The sequence below is a fragment of the Nestor notabilis genome, unplaced genomic scaffold (genome assembly GCF_000696875.1).
Source record: "Nestor notabilis isolate BGI_N333 unplaced genomic scaffold, ASM69687v1 scaffold4178, whole genome shotgun sequence".
Taxonomy (NCBI): Eukaryota; Metazoa; Chordata; class Aves; order Psittaciformes; family Psittacidae; genus Nestor; species Nestor notabilis.
Genome location: NW_009938575.1, coordinates 103415 through 124155, shown reverse-complemented (window position 1 = coordinate 124155; position 20741 = coordinate 103415). Strand labels below are relative to the sequence as shown.

General features: G+C 36.7%; 1 protein-coding gene across 2 annotated transcripts in view; it reads left to right on the top strand.

Moving 5' to 3' along the window:
- Window positions 1-572: 572 nt before the first annotated feature.
- SORBS2 (sorbin and SH3 domain containing 2) overlaps window positions 573-20741 on the top strand; it is a 74656-nt gene continuing 54487 nt past the window's right edge. The window contains exons 1-4 of one of the 2 annotated variants that reach the window (XM_010019393.1): window positions 573-582; window positions 8195-8287; window positions 9874-9900; window positions 10873-10997. In XM_010019393.1, the coding sequence (XP_010017695.1) occupies window positions 573-582; window positions 8195-8287; window positions 9874-9900; window positions 10873-10997 (255 nt within the window). Of the gene's footprint in view, window positions 583-8194; window positions 8288-9873; window positions 9901-10872; window positions 10998-20741 lie in introns of those variants that run through there. The other variant, XM_010019395.1, reaches the window with a different exon arrangement.

Sequence of the window (20741 nt, the reverse complement as noted above, 5' to 3'; positions counted from 1 at the left end):
CTTGTGCAATAGTGATACAGTGAGCAGCATCAAGTGTCAGTGTTGTTTTTAGAGACACATCAAATCACTGGATGAAAACAGCCACATCTCCTGCTTATAAACAGTTGAAGAAGACCTGGTAACTTGGCTGCTTAAAAAATATTTGAAGAGACCTAGTCATTATGTCTTTCAGTTTGCACAGAGGAGTGACTAAAGTATATAAGCAGCTTTTAAAAATATTTCCCCATTCCTGTACAGGAATAATTTTTAGTTTATAGTTTCAAGACCAAAAGTCAATCACTAGGCTTTTATCTGAGAGCAAATGTTTACAACAGAGATACTAAACACTTGAAAATAGAGTAGCTTATAATGGAAGCAACAGCTCATCTTTAACTTTGGAAGGACAAGCAGTACCAATTTAATTAAAGCTGTGTTAAAATAGGACTGCCATTTGTATCACAGGGATTCTCCACCCCTCCAAGAAGTCCTGCTGCCATTTTGTACCACACATTCTTGTCTTGTGCAAATTAATAGATCATTTTATTTTCCACAGGAAATCTGAAGACTTTTATAGCAAATCCTGCAGTGTCAAAATGAACACAGGTATGCTGCTTCCATGAGATTTTTTCTTTACTCTTATGTGTTGTTTAGTAAGCAGAGAAGGTCCCAATTTTATTTAAATTTTCATGAACAAATTGTACTTAAGTTGGTACTGAACTCAAATTAAACAAGGTATTTTAATAGTATGTCTGCTTACATAGAGACATGAGACTTGTGCATTTGTATTCTGTTATAAAATTTACATACATGTTTTTCTATGTATGGAAATATATCAATGTGTGAAATATACGTGCATGTTTAGCTTTCTGTGTGTAAGTTACAACTATCAGTTTTGTATGTGTATGTTTTATGTAAAAATATGTAGTATGAGGACCTAACAACTATGGAAAAGTGGTATTAAATCACATTTTCCTAAGAAGACGTATGTGCTTTAAAAATGCTTTGTTTCCATTCTCTACAGTCATTAGATTAAGAAGCATATAAATACTACTGTGTATTATTAGCTACACTTGCATAATCAGATGAGGATAACTATTCTGTACTTACAGGGGATTTGTATTTTCTCTCAAGTAGTTGTGATAAATGTATTGACAAAATGAAGTACTCTGTAGGAAGTTATCTTCGTGATCTGTGACAACATACTAATATTTGCTCCTGAATCATTGAAATCAGTAGATAGTGCTGCTGGTTTTGCTGGAAATGGGAATAGGCCTCTCAAAAGCACAATGATGAACTCCTGGCTTAGCTTATGTCTGCGGTAGATTTTCAGTTGCAGTCAACTCTTCAGATGCCATAGGTGAACTGTCTGGTTTGCAGATTAACTGTGGTACAAGGATAGACATATCCATCCTTCCCTTAAACAGCTGGTTTTATCACTGATGGTAGTGCTGCCCTATGACAACTGACACGACAACTTGAAATAATCAAAATGTGTTATGTGGACCTGAAGGCCTGAACTACCTTTGAAGCCAGTGTGGGTGTTTCAGCAGCATGCTCTAAATGAAAGGGATTAGCTTTTCCATGGTGTAGGTTGTCCATTATCTAGACCGCTATATTAATCAGGCTTCCTGGCTTCCCCTTGTCTTTGACAATGGCTGGGACTCAGTAAGGCTTGGACAAACGTTTTAATACAAAGTTTAAATATATTGGCTCACTTGAAACCACTGTATTTGTAAATATGTAAGAAGGAGAAATAAAATTTCTTACTTAAGTTTGTGGGGTTTTTCCCAAAGTTTTGGGTATTCTTAACCATATTCATGCTAACGTGGGTGGTGTGTTATTCGTTTACAGAAATACTATTTGAGATTTGCACTATCCTCTTGCATTTTTAATGAAGATGTCTTCCCTAAACATGTCAGTCTGTATAATTAAGGTAGTACTGAAAGACTACTTGCTTCGTAGAACTGTCATCTCAGAAGTAACTCAGCTGATCATCATATATTTGACTATGAGACATTGTGTATTGCAATTGTAAGAGTTAAAATCATATGATAGATGTTATTTTATAGCTTCTACTTTGAGAAATGTGGATAGAGCAGTAAACTGCCAGTTTGTGCTACTGCAGCTCTCAAGTATGACTAAGATTGTACTAAGGTTCCTTTTGTGTAAGCTAGAAATTGGCAAGAGAAATAGATGTAAGATTTAAGTAACCTACGTGGTTGCGGCTGAGTAACTTCTTTTGGGGACTGAGAGTCTTATGATCACACAGGAGCCTTGAAAACTGACTTAAAATACCTGAACACACCTGAAATCCTTTCCAGTTACCTAAGGATATCATGATTGTAAGCTGAAATTTAATCTACTCTGCACTTACACAATAAAACATTTTTCATCCTGTGTATGCTTGATGTAAATGTGCGTGTTACCAGCCACACTAAAAGTAGGTATCGACAAAAAATGTTGTATTTCCTATCAGTTCTATTCGTGTAGATTTTTTTCTGATTGTGAGTAGGGTGTAAAAATGAACATCTTGCACCTATCTGTTGATAAAGCATCACTTCACTAAGGAGACAGTGACTGTGGTGGAAGCAGTTCTGCATGGTATTCTGGTCTAGTTGTGTTTATTTTTTTCCTTTTTTCCCCCCACTTTGTTGTCTTTGAACACTGAGTGCTGCACTTTTTATATGTGTATATGTATTTCACTGCTTTATAACAGGAATTTGTGCATGACACAATTGGAAGTTATCAGATTCTATTGATTTGCCAGTAGTTTGTTTTATAAAATACGTATTCCATCAATTACTCCTGCAGATAAATGAGCATTCTGGTCTGGTGCCAGTAACTACTGAAGTGGCAAAGCTAGTGTATATGCAGCTTTAAAAAGAAAAAGTAAATCTACTGCTTAGAGTAGGCTCCTCTAATCCAGTGTTCCCTGTGGCTACAGACTTGGCAGTCTGTCTCAGCAAACCCTGCAGAAGATATTTTTGTCTACAGAGAAAATGTTTTGAAGAGCTTTGGTTTTCAATACTCTACCATATATGGGAGGGATTTTTTAGCATTTGATGTTAATTCTGTTCCACATGTTAGGAAGGAATATTCAGCAGCATAAGGCTATGAAACATGTTTGCAGAAGCAAAGAATTAGATGTCAGATATAGGGGAGGATTTCAGAAGTACCAAAGGTACTTCAGCTCATAGTTCCTTTTGGTGTTCAAATGGAACACCATTTAATTAATTTAAAAATAGTAGTCTTTTTAGTGTGCCTTTTTAAACCCTAAAGACTAGGCAATCATTGACAGAATAGTATTTTAAACTTTATATAGGGGGTTTCATCAACAAGTTAAGTACTTTTCAGATTCTATGAACATCATTAACTTGATGGGACATTTGAAGAAACTAAGTCACAGAAAACCTGGGCTACCCATGAAGCTCACATCAGCTTAAAACACAGGATAAATGTGTTTATTCATATTACTTATGTGCATGCATAGCTGATGTTGGAGGAAAGGTAATTGCATTAAGGAATAATGGATGAATATAAGTTAATGTGCTGAAACAGATTCTTAGTATCCACCTGTAAATATTTTGAGTGTTTACATTAGATAAAGCACATAAAAAGCAGCCAAGAATAGTGAAAAAGTATGTTGTTCTGGAAGAATGCAAATATTTTGTGTTTGTTAAAATTGTTAATGGGAGTCATCACGTGGACTAATGTCTTACATTCTGACTGGGAGACAAGAACAGAAATTCTTGGGTCCCTGCAGAATTCCTGAATAGATTGTGAAGCCACTTTTAGATCACTAAAGCAAATTAAGTGGGTTTGAGTGTCTCAGGCATTAAAAAAAATAATAAAATTACTTTTAAAATCATTATTTGTTGTCATTTAGCAGCATCAAAGAACCAAATAATAGTAGGCTCACCCCTACAAAGGAGTTCAGAGAAACAGTGACAGGAGGGGAACCCCAAATAATAGCCTGCCTGATCAGGCTACTCCCAGGCTCATTACAGGAGCCATCAAAGGCCCATCTGCACAAACCTAGAGGAGCACAGGGGCACAAGGGTAGGCAGGAATCCAAATTAAGGAGTCCCGAGGAACAAAATGATGGACAAGGGCTTCCCTTGTCCAGGACTGTCCCATGAGAGCATCAGCCCTGTGGTCCAGGAATGGAATGAATGGCAGACTCAGCAGCTGAGCCCAGCTGCTGGAAGGACCCACCTTGTACATGTGCGCATATATATTCTCACTAGTGGACCTTCATCCTGCCCGTCCAGAGAGAAGAGGGGACTGAGGCCATTGTGCTGTCTGTTAGTGTGAGTGCTCTGAGTGTCTGTGATCTGTGCTACCATCTGTATGTGCTGTATACATGTGCTCATGTGCACGTGTCTCCTGGGAACACGTGTCCAGACTCGCCACCACTTGGACCTAGGGACATGGAGAGGCAGCAGCTTTGCCTGTCTTGGACTGTTGTATCCAGCACTGTATATTTGTTTCAGAAGGACAGAATGACAATAGGGAGTAAGAATCCCTGGTCTAAAGACTTCTAAACTTGCATTCACCCTGCAGACAAAGGAGGAAATGATACTGTTTACAAGTATAATGAATAGAATAATGATCAGCAAACATTATGTTTGGGTGCCATTTTTCTTTCCTTTGAGCTGTAAAAGCTTATTAAAAATTTCCTGGCCCCTGGCTGCTCTCTCTCTCACCTCTTCACAAGAGGTCACCATCCCTTCACCTTTACCAGCTTCGTTTATGACACTGCTTTTACTGACTCTGAAACAGCCTTTTTAAAAAAGGATTCACCCAATGTTCCTAAATTAAAATGGTGTTGTCTTGAACTGGCTCCATTCTCCTCTGGAGCAGGACCTGGCCAATAGACTATTTGTAGTCAAACAGAGATACAGCTCACTTAAGGTGATGCTGCCTGCAGTGTGAGCACTTGTTGGGATTGTGGATTTAGAGGTTAAAGTGTGTATTTGTGGAGAGACACAAAAGTAAGGCAGGGAGAAAGAAAGAAGTCAGGAAAGGTAAGGAATGGAGAAAGGCTGAAGAGAAAAAAATTAGGAAGGGAGTTGGCAATGGGAGAGGAGCTGAATGGTGAGCTAACAAGAGGGAGAGAGCATCCAGAGGATACATATGCAAATACACGCATCCTCTTGGCTGGAGGACAAACCACCACCTCCACCTATCTTTTCCTGTCAATGGGTGGCTCTTTCTTTTTCTCTCTTTAAAGGTAAGTCTACAACATTGATCCTAGCATTCAGGAGTTTATTCCTTTGTGGCTCTTACTCTGCAAAATACTTTCAGAACCATGACTCACCAGATGATAATCTTTACCTCCCCTTTCTCTTTTGTTTTCTTCAGTACCAGCTAAGGATGCCTATTTGTCTTTTCCTGATTTGATTGGAGTATGTAGAGCTTGCAATATCTAGACAACAACTGTGTAAGTCCTAGTTTGAGCTGGACTTCTGTTTTAGGCAGCTGTTTTGATTATGAATTATCGCCCAACTTCATATTCTGTTATTGCCTGCAGACTTCACCTGATTCAGGTCATCTTTGCCTCAGTGTTAAAACAATATCTAGGAAGACAGGACTCTCAGTCGTGAAGAATTTGTGTCAAAGGCACAGAAAATTGTGCATATGTGTATTCATATTTGCACACATTTTTTTTTATATATGCATACATTTTGTTTTGTTTCATATATCCTCATTTATTCCTAAGAAACAGCTGTGCAATATTAATTGCTTGTAGTTTGCAAGTCAAATGATCAGATGAACACTAATTCACCCTTTATTACTGCTTTTGAATTCTCTGTTCTCTAGACTTACTGCCTTTTGATGTTATTGGGACTTCAGGCATCTGGGTGAATATAGTCAGTATTTGCTGGAAATTTGATGCAGCCATGAGAAAAGGAATACAGACTGGAATAAGCCTCTTGAAGTTCAATGTATAAGGCTGTGCAGATAAGGGAAGCAGTTTGAAAGCTGCCTCTTTTGAGGCAGCGTGCATATTCTTCCGATCCTAATTCAGATGCAGTGCCCTTAACTTAATGGGAGCCTGGCCTGAGCAAAGATGGGAAGATGGAATCCATCATGCATATATATATGTGCTTGCCCATATGCACTCGTATTTTATTAGAAATTTTGCACAACTCAATATGGTTTATTTGTGTGATTATGTCTTAGAATCGTAGAATCATAGGTTCTATGAATTGATTGAGTGCTAACTGCCTCTTGTTACTGTGTACGGATACTAAGAATGTTATTGGAGGTACAGACTTACATATGGGCTTCTATGTATAGGGGTAAATATGTGCTTAGGTTTATATAACCACTTAAACATCTGTTTTAGCTATCTTACATGAAGCCATGTCAAACACTTCTCGAGATGATGGGTTCACTAAGTATAAAATTCTGACTCGGTTCAGTTACACTAAAAATTAATTTGGGGAAGAATTTCTTGAAGTTATAATGATTAAATATTTGTAGTACATTTTCTCATTGTCTTCCTTTTTTTCCCACTTAAGGTTCTGTGTCCTGAAATTCAGGAAGGTAGCTCTTGAAAAAATGCAAATAAAGCATCACTTTGTTTGAATAAAAGATACGACAATACAGCAAAATTGTTTGCCTGTTAGCTTGTATGAAATAAACTATGCTGTCAAAGTCTGCTAATATTAGGAGAACAGAACCTCAGTATCAACACATCATTAGATCTCCTTGGAATTACTTCTGGTGTATGTTGGGGGAGGGAAGAAATACAAGAATGGAAAATGTGATTTTAGTTATTAATCCCCTTCTATATTTAGGCAAGCAAACTGGAATGAATGTGCAGGTTTGATATAGCCATTGTCTTTGTTTCACATGTGCAGCAACAATAATTAATTGCAGGTAAAGTATTGCCTTCAACTGTTGCTGACTGAAATTATTTGGCCTTTTGCCTTGAGACTTGGAATTGCCATTGAGTCTTTGGAACCTCTTGCACCTGAGGGAGTGGTTTCGATGTTTGCCAATGTTAACAACTACTTAATGCGTATGCTGCAAGAGCTGCGGCCAGAGGGCACAGCTATTTAGGGGGAATATTGGAATGAGCAAAGAAATACCAGGAGCTCACTTCTCCTGCAAATGTGGGTTAAAGATGTCTCTGTAGTTCAAATTACTGCTATCATAGAAAATACTTTCTACTAGTAGGTTGCAGGTCTTCCTGAAGAGCAATTTTATAAAACTCTCTGTCATAGGACACAGATATAAAAACTGTTAGAGCCTTTACCATAATTGTGGTTCTTCTTGACTTCAGTGGGGCCCTGTATGAAATTTCAGTAGTATAAAATATGAAAATTAAAATAATTATAGTGAAGAGCAGAAAAATATCCTAGTTAAATACAATCAGGATTAATATAATAAGGAATAATATTTATTAACTTGCTTTTATAACTATGATACAGTTGCTATAAAGCAAAGTTGTGGGAATACCTGCCTTCTAATAATAACAAAGTATTTATACACCGGAATGACAGCTAACTCCAAGTGGGAGAGGAGCAGAGAGTAAGGAAAGAAAGGAGTCGCACAAGATCCAGAAGAAAGGCTGTCCAGAGTGATTTTTGATTTGTAGTCGTTCCCGTGGGATGTTATAGAGTTCCGGATATATATATATATATACATATATATTTTTTTTAGCCTCCATTAGATAAAAAAGAAGGGGGGAAGGTAGAAGAAGGATGTTTTACTAAAACAACAAAAAAGTTGCTACATTTGTTTCTTGAGCTTAAAGGATCCAAAAGACTGAACAAAAGCTGATCAAACATAAGCTTAGTTTATGAATGGTGTCTTTCTAATGCATACAATGAAATAATTCTACAGTGCAGATAATTGATTAATATTACTCTGGAATGCTTAATTCTTCATCTTGATTACTTGTTTGGTTTTACTAATTAGCTATAATTAAGCAGTCTTTCAGGTGACAGAATGTATGTATTTCCCTAAAAGATCAAGTATTAAATATTGCTTTCTTATTTTCTGTTTTCTATTGTTGTTTAAAACTTGTGAAATTTTACACATTCTGCTAATCTCTGAAACTTGCAAATTTACACATTTCTGCAGCACTTCCCTAACTGCATGCTTATTTTCATGTGTGTTCGGTGTATCTCACACTGTGATATGTTGCATGTGCTTGCTCCCTTTGTCTGGGGCTGCTGTCTGTAATGTTTTGTGCTTCCAGATAGCGGTGGGTGTGCTCGCAAACGTGCTGCAATGTCTGTCACATTAACAGCTGTGAAGAGAGTTCAGAGTTCTCCAAACCTGTTGGCCTCAGGTATAACCACTTACCAGGGAGATACTGCTCCTGAATGACTTTTCTATTGTGTTGTGCGTTCCTGCAATAAGACTCTGCAAGGAGGAGAAGGGTAACCGTATTTAAAAAGTAGTCTTAATTTCTCTCTGCCTATGCAGAAAAAAAAAAAAAAAAACCAACCAGGAAAACTTAGGAAAAATCAGTTATTTATAAATTAATTTTGCCTTTGATACATATTTTGGGTCTCATGTCCCCTGTTTTTTTTCAAGATAATATAGCATGAAGACTAGGTTTTGTTTCTAGCAAACTTTGTTTACTGCAACTTGCTTTAAAAACTCTTCTCAAAGGAAGAGAATCTGAATATTGTAAAGTGATTGTCAGAAGCCAGATTAACTTTAAAAAATAATTAATCAAGCATATTTTCCTAAAACTTAAAAACAAAAAAAGCACACAGAATATTCAGTAGACAGGCAGAACTGCTTCTTAGCAATCCTCATGTCTGGTTTAATTAAAATAATATTATAAATATAATAAATATCAATAATTGATATCAGCTGCCCAGGTTCAGTAGTGAATTAAGTAGCTGTAAAATCAGTAAAGAATCTTAAGTAGTGTAGACTGAGTTACACCAATCTGAACATGCAGCATTCATAGCAAACAAAGATAATACAGAAGCTGAATAGAGAACAAGCCAGAAAATAGCTGCAAGATAGAGTCTTTGTTTTGTAGATTTTTCCAAGTATAAGACTGATAGAACTGTTAGAATTATGAAGCAAGTTAAAAAAAATAGTTGCTGCACTTTGTAAGGACAGTGGAAGGGTTATTGGGTTTACTGCATGTATGTAAATTTAAGAAAAGTGAGTTCTTATTTCTTAACAATGCTTCTAACAAATTTTTGTCATTTAAGCATCCAAAATAAGCCTCTTACTGTCTTGCTTTTTTGCACGTAAAATTAGTGATAAGGAGTGCTCTTAGTACTATTATTATTGTACATTAAAAGTATTTCTAATTTGTTTAGAGATGTCATAATTTTAGTTTCTTTAGGAGAAAAAAAAAAAAAAACCAAGAAATATATCTACAAGTAATCCAAAAAAGCACCAGACCTTCAAATCTGTTCTGTGCTGACAGTGTGTATACATCAGTTTCTGTGTTTTGCTTTGAAGTGATGGAGAAAGCATCACACATTCTAGTGTGAAGCGGGAGAAAATCCTGACAGAATCTCTAGGCATCTTTCTTGGTTTTGAACTAAACTTTTTTAGCTCATCTGAATGAAATTATATTTCTTTTGATAGCTAGATTTTAGATGGTAGTATATCACGGTATTTACTAGAAAAAAAAGAAAACAAAACACAGCAAATGTTCGTTTATTATTTGCTGTCTGAAGCAGCTGTGATTAAATAATAGTAACTCTCAGCACACCATAACCTTCTGTAGAACTTGTGCAATAAACATTGCACAGTTACCTATGCTGTAACATTCTGAGGTGTGCTTAGGTAATGGGAGGGAATTAGGTAACTGAACAAAAAGACTCCTACATATTTTTCAAGTTGTGTCATCATGTTTTTATATCTTCTAGCACAAATTAATGCTGGATGTTTCTTTTTCAGGATCTGATTCTCAGTCTCCAGATTCAGGTAAATAAAACGCTGTGTTATTTATGCATCACTGTAATACCATGGAAGTGGATGAATTCTAACAATCTTCCATTTATTTGATATCATTACTCCACATTCTTTAAGGAAAGCATTACTGAAATTGTAATAATAATTGCAAGTGGTTAAGACCTCAAATTCAGATGTCATTTGAAAGCAGTATTTCCTGTGACACTGTGTATGTAATCAGAAAATTAATTGTCTGGGAGAATACAAACTGCTAATTTGCCACCTTTAGCTTCAGTGGCACTTGCGATTTCATTTATAGTGCCTTACTCAAGATTGCAAGTTCTGCCCACCCCACTTAGCAGCCTGCTCACATAATGTGTTACTTTTCCCAGTCTCTTCCAGTATTTTGTCTTCAAATCTGTAACTTGTGGAGGCAGGATAGTATCTCCCTTTATGTTGAGTCAATGCCTTGAAGGCTTTTCAGAGACAATATATGGCTGTTTGGAAAGTCAAGGTAACATTCAGATTTGGAAATAAGATGCATTATTGAAACAACTGATCAGGTATCGTGGTGAAATTTGGTGAAACTACCCTGACCAACTAACTTTACGTGTACTGGGAAGTTTTTCAAAATCTGTCACAGCTGTGAAGTTGAAGAACCTAATCCGTAGAAGTATTCAGCCTGCTTTATGCAGGGACTGAAGCACCAACACCTCAAAAGGACTCCCAGGGTTAAAATTCATAGTCTCTATGAATGCTGTGGGGAGATATCACACTGGTACCCACAGTATTGTGAATGCTTGAGTTTTCTAAATTTTAAAGATAATTTTTATGTGAAGTGGCAGCTCTAGCCCTGTTCTTATAACTTCCATGGCAATAACAGCAGCAGTGTCAGTTCTGTAGTAACTAAACATTTCCCCAGTTTGTTTAATAGCTATGATGATAGCAATATAGAGATCTACTGATCATCAAAAAAATTGTTTGATTCTTTTTTCCCCACAAAAGCTTGGAGATCTTACAATGACGGAAGTCGAGAGACACTGAATGGAGATGCTAGCAGTTCATCTCTCACAGCAAAAGGTTTTAGGAGTGTGCGGCCAAATCTACAGGATAAAAGATCACCAACTCAGGTAAAACTGAACACATCAACTTTCATGTTTTGGCATTTGGAGGGGGCTTGTTCTTGGTAGATAGCATGTATTAGATGGGATAACTCTATGGAACATTATCCTGATGTCTTCCAGGTAGCGCAAATCATCGGTTTATATGGGTTGTTACAAACTGTTTTACTGCATAGATAGATAAAGCATACTCCACATAGGATGCATGCCTCCAGGTTAATTACTAGGAATTGCTTTCAATGAACAAGACAGCCAGCTAAATAAAAGTAGGTCATACACAAATAAGAGCTTTCTACAAGTGTTTCCAGACTTCAAAGAGTATTTATTAATATTTCATGCTCAGAGAAATGCATCAATCATCAAAATAATATCTGAGGATAAAGGTTTATTAATTATAACATAGACAGTGTTTCTGCCTGTTTTGCTGAACAATATAATTAGACCACACTAGAGAAAATCCAACAAAAACAAAATAAAACACCAAAAAGCACTTAACTTGGAAGCATATTCATCTGTCCAAAAAAGATCAACATACCAACATCGATACTGTCTCTGTTTTTATTTTAATTCAAAAGGTTGAGGTTCTGTGTGTTTAATGTATGTGTGTTGTCTGTGAATAATAGCTTGTTATCTAAGATTATGGAGTACATTTTGGAAATTACTTATATATCTGAATAATTTCACAGTAATAATGCTTATTCAGTGTAATAGTTGTTTTTTTAAAAGAAAATGGACTGTTGTGGGCTCCCTTCTGATCCCAGTTTACTCTGAGCAAATGGAACATCTGGCTTTCTGACCAATTCAGTTGCCTATTGGATTGAGCAATGTTGGGATGAAGCCCCTTAAATTGCTATTCCTTTATTTAGGTAAAAGTCAAACTGAGTTTATCTCCTGCTAACATTTACTTTCTTTCTGTTTCTTCTTCAATGTTATTTTGCTGTGTGTGGATGCTTTTGGCAAATAAGGCACCTCTGCCACCCCCTAGAAAAGAGAGTTTTCGGAAAGCAAGAGTAACTAATCACAAGAACAATATTAACCTCCAGGCAGTAACAACTGGTCCAGCTAAACACCTTCCCACAGATACTGTCTATTACACTAACGAGAAGTCTGTCCAGGAGACAATGTCTTCTCAAGTATCTAACATAAGTGTGTCCTATGCACAAAAAATTATTAAACCACTGACCTCAATCTCCAGTGCAGGCACAAGCACAGTAGCTGGTATTAGTACTACTCTCCATCAAGGCCAAAGGCAACTGTCGCAAAAACGTAGGGTATCGACCCTGAAATTAACCCGGACACGTGACCCAGTGAGTAGTATTCATTGTAATACACAGCAACAGCTCAAGCCTGTTGAAGTGCCAGTATTTCCACGAAGGCCTGTCTCACCTGCCTGTAACCCCATGCCTGAGATACACACAGCGTCTCTTTCCATTCAGATAGCTCCCACCCCTGACAATAAAGCAGAGCCTGAAATCCAAGAACATCCACCTAGTATTTCTCCAGACACTTCAAAGATGTCTTCAAAGGATTTGGGACAAAAGTCTACAGTTCTTCCTTCTTCACAGGCTGCAGAATGCCATGTGGTATATTTAATTTTTCCATCTTTTATTTTAGATCATTCATGAATCACTTAATAACCGTCTGTTTAGTTATACTTACATTACCAAAGTTAGACCTTGTGTTTTCTGGGTAAAACTACCTGTCACATGGATCAAAACAGGACTGAAGTTTTGTTCAGAAAGAAAGAAGAAAGAAAGAAGTTAACCCAGCTGAGCTGGAAGGTAGACTTCTTTGTTCTTCTGTGAGCACTTTATGGAGTACAAATGCACAATAGGAAATTAGTGGCTTGTAGGTGATGCATCTTCATCAAAAACTATTTTTTTAAATCCAGAATAATACTCAGACTCTAACCAGAATGACTGCTTTATCTTCTAGGTTTTGGGGTGTTTTTTTAGAATTTTAAAATACAAAATACATTTTGCAGTTTCTTTTTATTTTAGAGTCTATTTTAGCTTCACTGTGAGCTGTCAGAAGTCAGAAAAATAGCTGTGACTCATTCAGCAATACTGCACTAATTTTTCTGCTTTCTATTTGGCATCAGTGTGAGGGAAGAACGATCAGAAATTTGACTAAAACAATACAAATTTCAGTTGCATCCATTTATTGATCTCTAGCCTGCAAAATTCAGCTGACATCCTTGCTCAACATTAAGACGTGTATCTGTCATCACAATGCAAAAATGGAGCCAGTTTGCTAGCTCTGTGTTAAAATACTTACCTAATCTAGAGTACAAAGCAACATGTAGGTGGTGTAAAATTCTGCATCAGGTGAAGTCCCAAAGCCAAGATGCCATGGGCTGCGGTTAGAAATAAAGGCTACAGCTATACATCTGAAAAGATTTATTTTCTGGCTTAGATCTCTGGTTGAAATACTGGAATTGTTCTAACTAATGCCAAAAATTATGATCCCCATTAGTGCTGTATCTTGTGGTATTTGCAAATTTCACAATTCCTCTTACATAGACAAATTAACTTTCAGTATACTGTGCACGGGAGTAATTTCACTTTTTAAATTGTTTTATTTTATATATGATTTGCTAGCTCTACAGGGCTTTGTACAGCAGTTAAAGTACTTCTGTATATGCAGACTGTAGGTTGCTATGTTAAGTTACAGCTAAAGGGATGCTCTTCAACTGTAGATTAGGCCCACCAGAAACATTCAAAGCTTCTCACAGAAACTCTCAAAAAAAAAATGAGTTTAGAAAGGTGCTATAAAAACAAACAACTCTCCCTCTGCATCTGGGCTTATGTATGTGGAGGTGAATGAGGTAAGATTGGCTAATCATCATCACTTTAAGAAGTGGTGAATGAGAAATTCTGTGCATGTATGAGTATGTGTGTAGAGAACTTGTACAACTGTATTATGTCACAGAGTATAGAAAAGTACAGCCAAGAGAGCTTGTACAGTCCAAGTTCATGCACAACAATTTTGCAGTATTTTCTAATGTATATCATTATGTTTGTGCTCCTATTTGCACTTAATTTCAGAGCTTATCTGCTGAAACTTTAGGAGCAAGCAGAGTGTGGTATGAATCACCAAGTTACGTTTTGTAAACACTCCTACTCAGAGAAAGGTTAAACCCCTTGAAAGTATATATGAAAGAGAAGAATTCAAGTTACTCAGAATTAGATTTTTTTATACTATTACAGACTTCAAAGGTGATGGTGCTCTGTACCATACTACAGACAGGGGAGAAAGAATCTAATCTATTTCAACAGAGAAATTAACATTCATTAGAGTGAGACCAATGGAGGTAAATTGTTGTCCAAATTTCTTGTTAAGAAAAAGTTTTAAACTGATGAAGAATCCTGAGCTGCATCTTCTGAAATAAATGCCTGGTAATTTTATTGTTCATTTGGTTCTGGGTTTGTAAGTGTCCTCTTGTACTAGATACCACTCACCAAGACTGAGGATGCAAAACATTTGTCCTGTTTGAATTCCATGGATGAGTGAACACTTTCTTTTAGACCTGGTGTCTGAAGGAATAAAAAATAGCATACTAGATGCTTATGAAAGTGTTTCTTTTGCTAACCTTATAGCTGTGGACAAGTGGATCAAGGAAAATAAGCCTGGAATTTAAAAAATAAAATAATAATAATCTGAATCAGTTTATCAGATACATTAGTTTGTTAGGTATTGACAAGACATTGAGTGATGTAGAAGAGGGACAAGGCAGGTTTCAATGTTTTGGGAACAGATGGCAAGCAAAGAAAATCAAGCAGATAATTTTCATTTTAAGTTCTGTATCACTAGTGTGGTTTTTCACAAGGGCTGAACTCCACCTCCTTATACTGAGTTTAGAATAAGAGGGCTACTAGATAGTGAAAGTGGGCATAGGAATATAACTTGCAGTGTCAGTTTGGAATTTTTTACATCAGTTTTTAACAATTAAAAACAGAGGTATTTTTACCCATTTGTGCAAGCGTATGGGTGTAATTCGATTGTTGACTACTAAACTCTACTATGTATTAACAAAATAAGTTTATTCACTTATGTCTAAGTCTCTATCTATGTCTTGACTGTCGAAGCAAGGCCAGCACTTTGGTGTCATTGGTAATCTCACACCACTCCCCAGAGATACTGCATTAAAATGATAGACAAATAGTTTTGAAACCCATATGAGGGTCACCTGTCTACTTCATGTGAGTTGGGTAGCAACTGTATTCTTCAGTTTTACTATTTGATGGAAGGTGAAGATTTCTAAGGACCAGCAGAAAGCTGTGCTTGAGATCTTCAGTTCACTTCAGGACTGTCATGACACCTCTCTCTCAAGCGTTGCTCCAAAACTCAAGATAATCATGCAGTCTAACTAGTTTTTCATCATTCTAATTGATTAAGTACTTGTTTGGCATTTAATCCGCCTGACTTCTGCGAGTGTTTCTTGTGCTATAACAATAACAAACCTAATCTGAAGCAGACTGAATGGAACTGGTATTAAAAGTTTTCTGGAATCACAGTGATGAAAAATATGGATTAACAGTAGCCAAACCTATCTATTTAGGGTTTACCAACACTCCATGTTTTTCAAATGGCATAATCAATTTCTGAAAATAATGTGGTTTTAAATCACCGTTTCAGCCAGCCTTTCCCAGGATGATGGTTGTACCTATGACAGAATTGCTAAACTAGGCAGAATATTCAAGTTTTCTTCTACAAAGCTGAGAAACTTCATGTTGGGAATCAGTACGCAGAATTGCTGCATTCTTTCTACCCACGTTGTAAGAATGATAACTTTATATTCTTTTTAAGAATTTGGTTTGATGAAATCAGCTATTATTTGCAAAACACAATTAATTTAATTCTTCAAGAACTCAATTTCACTAGCTCTCTGGATGCACCCTGAATATCTGTTCTTGTGTTGTCCATCCCTTTTCTCAAGCATTCAGGCAGTCTTCTCAGTTCAAAGCCAGAAGGCTTACTAAATTTCTTAAGTCTCCAGAATTTCCTGTTATTTTAACAAATTAGAGATCACTTTACATATATTGGCCTAGTCATATGTAACTTTTCTTCTTGGGGATACTGAGAGCATATCTGGTCTCAAGAACTCCAGAGCTTCATACTGGCTCTCCCTCATAATTGCATTTTGATCTCCTGGTTCATGTCTTTTTCTGGAGAACTTGAATTATGAGATGGATGATGAAATTCATCATGAATGATGGTTCTGTCTTCCCTTTATGTATCTGTGAGGCAAAATGACTGTTTCTTGTATGTGTACATAAATTAAACCCCCGATATACTAAGCTGTATAACCGGCTGTTTCACATCTGGATATGATTGCTTCTTATGAAATTATTTTAATAGTGTTACATTGTTCTTTTGAAGTTTCTATTGGCAAATTAGTTATTGCTAAAAATCATATCTCCTTTTACACTCATACACTCAGTTATTGATTTGCTGATTAAGAAGTAATCTGTTCAGATTTATGCTATGGAAAGATTTCCTTTTTTTCCCCAATCATAGATTTGAAACACTGCTGTGAATAAGATTAGAATTTTAAGCTGACAAAGTTTCCTCATCGTTTTAACTGCAGATTTTAACAGAAGCTTCTGGCTATTTTTGTGTACCCCAAAGGTCCAGTAATGCCAAAGGGGGTTTTTGTACTATTTGGAACAAGTGATGGATATCTCTTCACATGCTTAAGATTTTTGTCTGAAATGCTTATTCATAGGGATGGTATGAATTGACTGCAGTAAGGTTATTTCTGTAAATTCCAGTTGATCTCAGCAAGAATTATGGAACTGGACCCCCAGTGACCTCTCATAAGCACCACAGTCTGGGTCATATTCAAATCGTCCATAAGAGCTTTAGAAGATACTTTCAGATTTTGGATTAAAATGCCAAAATGGTATTTTAATCTGGTGGCTTGAAACATTTTTTGAACTATTAGGGTTAGATACCTGCCTATTCTGAGCATAGGAAATAACCGCAGTATTATTTGTAACAATGTAACAGTGTTGCTTTTTAAAGTAGTAATTACTGCATATGGTATCTTATTGTCCTCTATTTTACCTAAATATAGAATCCCAAATGCTCTTCCCCTGCAGCTATTCCAGAGTTCCTCAGCCCTACCAAAAATTAAACCATTAGGCAGTATTTTGACATTCTTTGGGAACTGATTGAAAGCTTGTGGCTAATAGGCAGAATACAAGGGTTTGTGCAGCTGCTTAATAAAGATTGGATGCCAACATGCTTTTCATGTATCTTCAATTCAGAAAGAACCTGTAGATGCAAAAAGCCAGTTTCTGGACTGGTTTAAACCCAGTGTCCTGTGTCTGACTTGAAATAACAAAATATAAAGCTCATACATGGTGTGGCAGTTTTCAGAAGCACTCTCATGGGGGTGTTCCCTGTTTAAGGAATGCTGAATCCAAACAAGTAGCATGTTTGTTTAAGTTCAAAGTCATCCCTGTCCTGTTCTTGTGCTCCCAGTCTTTGTTGTTCCTCAGATTCATACCAGTAATCCTAACAATCCTTGTGTCCTCTAATGTTGAAAAGGCTCCTATGCATACACCTTATCCAGTAGGCTGACAGGGTGCTTCCAGGGTGCTTGGAAATTCTAAGGATCATCTAAACATTTTTGTTACAGAGGCAGTGGAGAAGATGTATTCAGTCACAAGAGGCAAAAAAGTCCACAACCTACTGCTTGCAGATTATATGAACATTCAATGTTACTGTTTCCATTTAGCTTGCAGTCCTGCCCATCTTGTGTATTACAGTTAGCTTCAAAATGATACCTATCCTTTGACAAAAATAGAGAGCAACATATACAGAGATCAGAATTGCAGATCCTTTTTTTCCTTTTACAAACAAAATGAACTTGATGTTCTCTAGCCTCATATTTATGTTAAGTGTGAAATAGCGTGAACCTTCTTGATGCATAACTAAGATCATTAATATTTTCAATACATTATGAATATGCATTCCCAGCACACTATGGTTTCTGGCATTGCTTCCACTAGTATTTGATGCATTAATTTCTTTCATGTTTTCCTTCTTTAATGTAGAGCGTGGTTGATTTATTTCCTAATCCATGTGAATGTGAACTTCCTTGGGCTGCTCAAAAACTTACGCTTTTGTAATTCTCCTACACACAGCAAGAGGCAAAGGGAAAAGTTTTTTATTCATTTGGTAATCTGTTTCTTTTCTTATTTTTTTTTTTTTCCTCAAATCTCAGCTTGGAAACCAGAAAGTAACTGCCCCTGTGATGGAGGTAAATGCTTCACAGACACACAGACAAACAGCAACAGAAGCTTCTCCACTGCCTCTTCCTCCTCCCGTGGTACCAGTTAACAGAGCCTCTTTCTCACCAAACAGTGGCACCCATCTAGTACCATATTCATTGCCAACGCTTGATGATTTTTTGCCTTCACGCTTTTATAAAACCCCAGCCCTTTCACAGTTTTCATATAAATACCCATACCTAGCTTCTGAAAGTATTATCCACAGGAACGAAACAGCCTCTGTAAACACAGATTCTGCCATGAGTGAGTGCTCCTCCCGCACAGTGAGTGAGTCCTCCACAGCCATTCTAGATGAGCTGCAGACTTGTAGCTATGATACTACTGACTGCTCTGAAACACCTTCCCCAACCTTGAGCCAGATGTCTGCTGTGTCTGATGGCACCACCTTAACCAACACTGCTGCCACTTCTCATGTAATTATGCTTCCTTTCTTCCTCCTCAATTTGTTCATACAGGTTGTCAAAGAGGAAAAGAATTCAAACTTGTCTGTTGTCCCATTACACAGACAAGTGTTCTGTTAGTATTTTTTTGTGTGTGTTTGTAGTCTGACAGTATGTTTTGCAACAGTTGTTAAAAAAAAGTCATTGGCATAGCAGCTTTGGTAACAGGAAAATGATACTAAGTTGTTGTACAGTTGTATGGTCAGCTAAAGGTGTATCAAACACTTTGATTAAAATAAATGAAAATAAATTCAATAAATACCTGTTCCAAATGCATTAACATCAAGCAGTATGTAGAGTTTGAAGAGATTTGTTTAAAATATTGATAACAATATTTACTTAATAGTTATTATATTAATAATTTTTATTTGCTGTGGAGTTTGTAGCCTCTGGGCTACCACTATTTTTGGTTTATACCGAGCTACGGATTTCAATAATACAACTTTCAAATTAATAGTAAATGTTGGCAATATTTAATGCAGTTTTTTCCCCAGCCATGACCACTGACTGCACGAAACTGTTTTTCTCTCCTCTAACCTTTTCCTCTCCTAAGCACAGTTTCTTATAGGAGTGAACTTCATAATCTTGTAGTACCCAGGTGTCCTGTTACTTTTGTCTTGGTTAAATCAAGGAAAAAAAACAGCATGCAATTAGACGTTTTATATGTACATTCACTTTTCTGTACCTTAGTACACTCATATATGGGTAGAAAGAAGGTACGGAATTTGGGTCAAATCCAGATCACTTCTGATTTCTTTTGAGATTATCTGCATGACTAAAATGAGTCAGAACAAAGCTTTCATTTAAATTGAGCAGTTTGTTGCTGAATTGCGAAGTAGAAAGATGTTTTGAGACCAAAGTTTTACTGGGCCTCAACAGTGTTCAAACTTTATACAACTCCTTGAGCATGTTACCATTTTCAAGTCTGAAAAGAACAAATAGTGTATGTATTTTTTAAAGTTTCATCTATATTTTACTACAACTCTTTTGAGCCCAAACTTGCACATAGTCACCCGGAAAGTCAGTGCTCTGGATGCTGTTAAAAAAAGTAGTATTAATAACAAGCATGTAAAAGCTGTCATTCCTAGTTCTTGTAACAGTTCTGTGACTTTTTTTTCTTTTTACCTTTTTTTTTTTTTTTTTTAGAAGAGTCAGTACTGTGAATCTGCATACAGCAGTTGTAACCAAAAATACCAGAACTGGTACAGTCTGGTACATGTACATGAAGCAAAATCACTACATGACCATTTACTAGCTATGGGAAGCACAGAACATTTATATTTTCTTCTAAAATAATCAGCTAACTCTTTTTGTTTTCTTTAAGCAGTATTTTTGCAAGCTGAACTGAACAGTCCTGCCTTCTTTCCTTTTTCGGATAGTCTCCCTGTAGAGAGATATGTTATGGTCAGATATGACGACCACTTTCTCTCTTACACATGGCAGGGATGAGCATAACAGTTGTTCAGCATTAATTGACAAAGAGAAAGGATGAGTCTCCCATCAAAGGAGAAAAATCCCCAGACAATCTTAACAGCCCCCCAGAAATTAAACTGCTGGCAAGACCCCACCCTCTGCAGTGTAGAAAAGTCTTCATTTCCCACCCTCTGTAGAGAAGGGTCAGATGACTCTAAATTTATATGTGAAACGAGAAAATGATGGGGAAGCTGGTGATACACACACACGTGCTTCTAGTGGCTCTACTCCTGTAATGATCTTCACTGCCAAAGGAGACTCCTGTTGTTTGTGTAGAGGAAAATCACTGAGAGAACAACAAAAGTGACATAGGATTGTGCCACCCAGCACGGTACCCGCATAAGATGGAAACATGCTTTCAAAGACATTATATCCACATTGGAGATGGTTGTTAATTCTTGAGGTCCTTAATGAGAGCTTAGGCAGAAAGGCTTTCTGAGAAGAAGAAACAGTGTCAGGAAGAGCTGAATCAACAAAATTGTAAAATGTTCCAGGCAAAAGGCAGAGCTAAACATAAAACTGTGGTTTATTTGCCATAC